At 38.2% G+C, this 6045-nt stretch overlaps 1 protein-coding gene across 1 annotated transcript; it reads right to left on the bottom strand.

Moving 5' to 3' along the window:
* Positions 1-2069: 2069 nt before the first annotated feature.
* LOC148876288 (large ribosomal subunit protein uL3-like) lies at positions 2070-5767 on the bottom strand. Its single transcript, XM_088966498.1, has 5 exons — positions 5700-5767; positions 5253-5354; positions 4466-4576; positions 3609-3913; positions 2070-2927 (listed from the first exon to the last, which is right to left on the bottom strand). The coding sequence occupies exons 2-5, from the start codon at positions 5335-5337 to the stop codon at positions 2259-2261; spliced, it is 1170 nt and encodes a 389-aa protein (XP_088822624.1). The 5' UTR covers positions 5338-5354; positions 5700-5767; the 3' UTR covers positions 2070-2258.
* Positions 5768-6045: the final 278 nt, after the last annotated feature.

Below are 6045 nucleotides of genomic sequence, written 5' to 3'. Positions count from 1 at the left end.
CACATAACACATTACTAGAAACAAGCATAGTAAGAATAAAACAAGACAAAAAAAAAAAAAAACGCAAAGAACGTGCCAAACTATGAAATAGCTTCAGACTGGTTGTTTTAAATTGTATAGAAGACATTGAATCTTAAGTGAAGATTCAATCTACCCAAGCGGTAACTTCCCCATTAGGTGCTAGCTCTGTTTTTCTTTAAAGAGTTATTTGTCAATGTTGTTTGATGCCATAAAGGTTCACTGATGAATGATCAGATAAGAGAAAGTGATCTTCTGAGTACCAACTTCTGTTACTCACATGAGAGAAGGAAAGGAATGAAGGGTATATCCGTGAAGCCGGTTGCCACTCTTTGGTTGTCGAGTTGGGGAAGAAGATGATCTTCTGGACAAAGTTCCGTTTAATTTTGGGCATTTTTACTGTTTAGTCCACCCCCAAATATATTAGTTCCACCGTACAGGTTGGATGAATCCTGACCGTGGATTGATGCCAAATCCACGGGCAAATCCACGGTCAAGATATGATTTATAGTAGGGGGGGGGCTACTAGTAGACAAGGAGGAGGTTGTAATTTCAGATTTCTGAGGTGGAGTGCAGTCTACTTATCCCTTAATTTTTTTGGCACATGTGAAACGGATGTGCATGTGAACGACGACGTGTTAAAATCCGATTGGAAGTGCACCCCAATATACACGAAACCTGGACTCAAAAAGGCCTTATGTGAGGGACTTTAAATTGCGTGGGGGAGTTACCAAAAGAATCTCATGTATAGTGGGTTATGGGAATTCAAAATATGGTTAATGGGACTTCAAACGATTGAAAATCATGGGAAAGTTAAAAACATTTCGGCCCCGTTCGCTTTTCGGTACATTACTTACCTGGGTAAGTTTTTCCAAGTGTTGGCAACTTCCCTTATGTGAAAAAGTTATTTATCCACCTACAAGTTGGGTTTCACTTAAGTGATACCAAGGAAAATAAACTTTCTCTGGTCCCCTCATAAAGTTAAGAAAAGAAAATGGGATTCTTGGTCAATGAAAACCAAAATCCCATTGACCAACTTTCCCCCTCTCCAAATCCAAAAAAAAAACGCCCCTTCATGTTATGCTAACGGGCACGGTGCTATGTATTTGTAATGTTAAAATTTTCCCAAACACCAGGAAATATGTACTGCTGGTTTTCCCTCTGCCCAACCAAACACCACCAATGCAAATGAGGTGCCAACCGGCCTAGCACTTCGCATTTACCTAAACCAGCCGAATGTAACACTTTACATATTTGTGTTTGCACTCTTTCCAAACAGAGCCTTAAAATCAAACACAAAAATGCAAATTTACCTTTATTAGCCATCTTTAAATGACAATCTTTCTCCCCCAGTCGTCGTCCTTCAAGTCTTCAACACTAGAGCAATGAAGTATTCAACAAATGTGTATTGTCACTGGCCTACTACTACAACCCTTGGCCTTCGTCATCAGGAGTCCCTCAAATCCGAAAAGGGAAGACAGCACCTCGTCAAACATGTCCAGAAGCACGAGCGCACCGTGTGGGTGTGGACAAGGGGGAAACCGAAGGTGGGTGGGTTACAATGAATCTCCTATGGGAATCTTGTCTTAACGTTCACCAAAAAAAGGAATCAATCAAATGGAACATTAGGCATGCCCTGATATTCATACAAGCATGTCAATAATACAGATTTAATAAATGGGGTGGAACAAAGTACAGAAGATGAACACAAGTATGATACCTTATAATTTTCTTACAAAACGGAATTTGAGTCTAGTTGCCTATCAGTACCAAGTACCAACAAATATAATGGCCAATAGCTGAAGTCCCATCCATCAGAAGAAACCAAGGCCCAGTGTGGAACGAGAACAAATACAAAGACCTATATTCTGTATTATTTTTGTTTGTACTTGCACTGTACATATTTACGTAGAGTGCATATCCTTTTTGTATGTATCTATACTGTACTATTTGGCATTTGTGTACTCTTTCCAAACAGAGCCTTAAGGTTCGGAGGTCAATTGATCAACCATCTAGAACATGAAGTCTGTCTTTCTACCAAAAACACCATATAATCTAGCAAAATATTCACTGTAATAACCAATAAGGGAAAATGACCAACCATAGTAATAAGATATTGTCTTCAAAGGAAACTCAAAATACCAATTTGATAAAAAAACAAAACTTTTTGCAAGATGGTTTCTTCTAGTACTAAACAATTTAAAAACTCGAACCAAAAGTCTACCGAGACAAATCTATAATTAGGCCTTAAGCCTCCCATAGAATTTCTGCTTCTCATTTGTAGTCTGGAAACGACCATGTCCAAATTTAGAAGAAGTATCAATGAACTTGAGTTTTATCTCCTCCAAGGCCAAACGTGATGTCTGCTTCAAGAGGGACTGGCGAAGTGTAACGACCCTCTTTTTAGGGCCGACACAGCATCCTTTGATTAGGATGTAGTCATCCTTCACCACACCATAGTGAGGGAATCCACCCATTGGAGTAATATCCTTCTCAGTCCTGTCATACTCGGTCATTGCAGCGTGAGACTCCTCGCCAGCCTTGCCCACTTTGTAAATCTTCTTGTTCATTTCAGTGCGATGGTGGTATCCATTTTGACCAGCCCTGGCAACCGTAAAGGAAACCCTGGCAGGGTGCCAAGCACCAATACAAGCCACCTTTCGGAGACCTCTGTGCGTCTTGCGAGGCAGGCGGGTGACACCCCAACGAGTAACAACACCCTCGTAACCTTTACCTTTGGTGACACCAATGATATCAATCATTTCATCCTTCTGGAAAATTGCATCTATAGGGACCTGCTTCTCAAAGAAGCCATGTGCAAAGTCCACCTTCTGTGCAACGGTTCCACCATTCACTTGGATCTCCATCAGATGTGCCTTCTTCTGTTTCAACCCTTTCATCCTTCTAATCTGCAGACATAATAACCAATTTTCAACTTGTAAACCACAGGCATACAGAACATCAAGTCTAGCACCCAGTCGTTTATCCTTAGTTACTTGTTACTTGACTACTCATACATGTGCACCAAGTATTTGAATTGTTGCAGTCTTGAATAATTAAGAGTAAGGGAAATAACAAATTTAAGTTCCTACAAAAAGTTTTACCTATTATAAACATAACTACAAATATATAGTATAGAGACAAAAAAAGAATTAAATAGTGATCAATCAATTTGTGATATTTACATAATAAATTGCTCAACGTGAGAACTGAACGTATGATAGGAAATGACAATTGAGATTTTGCTTTCTGACCTACAGAAAGTTACCGCACAAAGTATTCTACTGAGTTAAGTTTTTGTCTCTAACAGTACCATTGGAATTACCAGCTTATTCAGCTCCTCAAAAAATTTTCCCTTAAAGCATGCATCATAGAAGCTTACTCATGTCTCCATGATGTCATGGTCAAGGTGAAATTTACATGATTACAAATCCCAATAATAGGAAATATCCAAATATCTCAATTACACTATATTTTTTTTAGTAGTTCTGTGAAGAATCAAAAACATAGCACACTCCAGGCCATGAAATGCATGCATACTAAATAACTAATTAATTAGGCAATTGATAGATCAAAAGAAAATTTAGGACCTGAGTGTGAGCCAAAACACGGATGACAGAAGCATATTTCTTCATTTTCTCAAGCTGTGCCTGGATATCTTTCTTTCCATCTTCAGTCCCATACTTCTCAGAGTACTTGCTAAAAGCCTTCTTCTTGGACTTGCACCAGTTCTTGTAAAACCTTCTTTTCACCTCCTCACTAAGATGCTGAGCCCAAACTGTACTCAGAGTGCGAAGGCCACGTGGTGTTTTCACATAGCCCACAACTCCAACTACAACCATTGGAGGTGTCTCAATGACTGTCACAGCCTCACAAGTCTCCTTCTTGTGAAGTTCTACGAGAATAATGACATTAAGAAGATACAGGCCTATTAGAAATCATATAAAAATAACCCCAAATAATACATCCTAGCTCAAAATACAGTGCATACAAAAGGCTTACATTAACAATTCACACAGATCTCCTACAAAACAATTAGGTTATGTAGGAAAAAACTTATATGCCAGTAAGAATTATAAAACAGAGTGACTCACACATACACCATTTCAAGGCAGAAGATGGGCATTGTTCTTTGCAGGGGAGCAAACTAAAGATAGGCATCAAGTTGCCTTCCTAAACATGGTAACCAATGGAGCAGCACAGTCATGGATGAATGGACTTTCAAGACTGTAACTAAATCATAGTAGAAGAATGCATGACTTGCTAGAGAATAACTTAGCAACATTAAGTACCCATCCACGTTATCATAAATAATTTAATTCATGGAATGACAGAAGCCAAAAGGTCTATTCATATATAAGCCGGATTAAAATATCATGAAACTATCAATATAGAAAACAAATCCCAGGGGAACGAAAAAGAAAAAAATACTAACAAAGGTTCTTACTTGATCCAGGTTTGTCGACTTCTCTGACAATGTGGGTCATCCCGGCCTTGTAACCCAAGAAGGCAGTTAGCTTGCAAGACTTGGTTGGGTCATCCTTGGGGAAAGCCTTTACTGCATAATTCACAAAATAAACAAAAAAAAATCAGATTAACCAATTAAAAAACAAGGTTTCAAAATGAATCTAGCCAAGTGATTAACATCTGATCACGCTTGAAAGGAATTAAAATAAGAACGCAAACTAGTTTTCAAAGTAAAAAATGGAAAGAATAAAATTCCGAAACAATTCCTCTAATGAGAATAAAGAATAAAAAGTAGTGGCAGGAAGGTAAAGCATATAAATATAATAAACTAGAATAAGATGACCTTGATTATTAGAAGAAAACTACTTTAAATTAGTTACTACAACAATAACACAAGTCCCCTGATTGATCTTGTTGGATGATAAATGATGCGTTTGGTGCTTTGTTTAATCCCTTAACATAGATTTCAAAATACTGAAACCCAGAATTTGAAGAATGGTACAGTATTTTTTGCGAAAACATTTTCATAAGGCATCTAATACTGAACTCCCTTAGGTGTCTATACACTTTCAATTCATTCAGATATGAAGGCCCCAAAAATGAGCATGTTAGGAAGAACATCAATCGTAAACAAGGAAGAGAAACTTAACAGAAAAAACAAAAAAAAACAAAAACAAAACCAAAATAATATAACCAATAAAAAAGAAGATCATATATCCGAACTATGGTAGGCATGTGTTAGATAGAATTACAAATATTAATCATACCCTTTCCTCGGTGACGAGAAGCCCTCTTCCTTGGGAGAAATCCAAGGGAACCGTGCCTAGGGTGCTCAAACTTCCTGTGAGACATTCTTGTCCTCCTTCACCCTGTAAACAAAGTGCCCATTCGTCAACGTAGATCCTAGTATACAACAGAAACACCATAAACATACAACAAAAACACCATAAACAATCAATCACACCCACATTATAGTTTTTAAAAACCAAACTAGATGTGTACAGATCTACTTATATACTGAGAATAGAAGAATGCATTTACGACTATCAAAACTCTAACCCCAGTCTTCAAGAACCACCTAACTTAGATTCAGCAAACTTAGATCATGGGGGAAAAAGCTTAGATTTCAATGAAAATCAAGAAAATGAATCCGACGGATTGACGAAAATCCCAGTAGATCACCAGGAGAAAGAGAGGGGAGGACGGAGAATCACCTAGCGATCAGTTCGAAATAAGGAGGGAGGATTGGAGGAACCCTGTTGCGGCTTATGCCTCCCGCTTCAGAACTCTGCACAAAACCCTACTTCTGGATTTTATAGTTATAGGATGTGGAGAGGCAAGCAACGATGAATGAGGCAAATTTGCACCCTAAAAAGCAAAAAGACTTTATTTATCCGATTATTTATTCAATGACATCTATATCCTTTTATTGTGTGAGCCTTCATTTGCGTTGCAAGTTGCAACTTGGGCTTGATGGACCGCTTCATCCAGCCGTTTAATTTTATTGTTCTTGGGCTAGAGACCCTCTGTTATATTTTACGACTGAGAGGTGTAAATCCG

The sequence above is a fragment of the Nelumbo lutea genome, chromosome 1 (assembly GCF_056320005.1).
Source record: "Nelumbo lutea isolate HS-2025 chromosome 1, American lotus-T2T, whole genome shotgun sequence".
Taxonomy (NCBI): Eukaryota; Viridiplantae; Streptophyta; class Magnoliopsida; order Proteales; family Nelumbonaceae; genus Nelumbo; species Nelumbo lutea.
Note: the sequence above shows the minus strand (reverse complement) of the source record. Positions and strands in the feature narration are given on the sequence as shown.

Coding starts and splice junctions, on each gene's coding strand:
- LOC148876288 (XM_088966498.1), bottom strand. CDS start 5,337: ATGTCTCACAGGAAGTTTGAGCACCCTAGGCACGGTTCCCTTGGATTT. Junction 3,914..4,465: donor AGTCGACAAACCTGGATCAA/GTAAGAACCTTT, acceptor TTATTCTCGTAG/AACTTCACAAGAAGGAGACT. Junction 2,928..3,608: donor GTGTTTTGGCTCACACTCAG/GTCCTAAATTTT, acceptor TTATGTCTGCAG/ATTAGAAGGATGAAAGGGTT.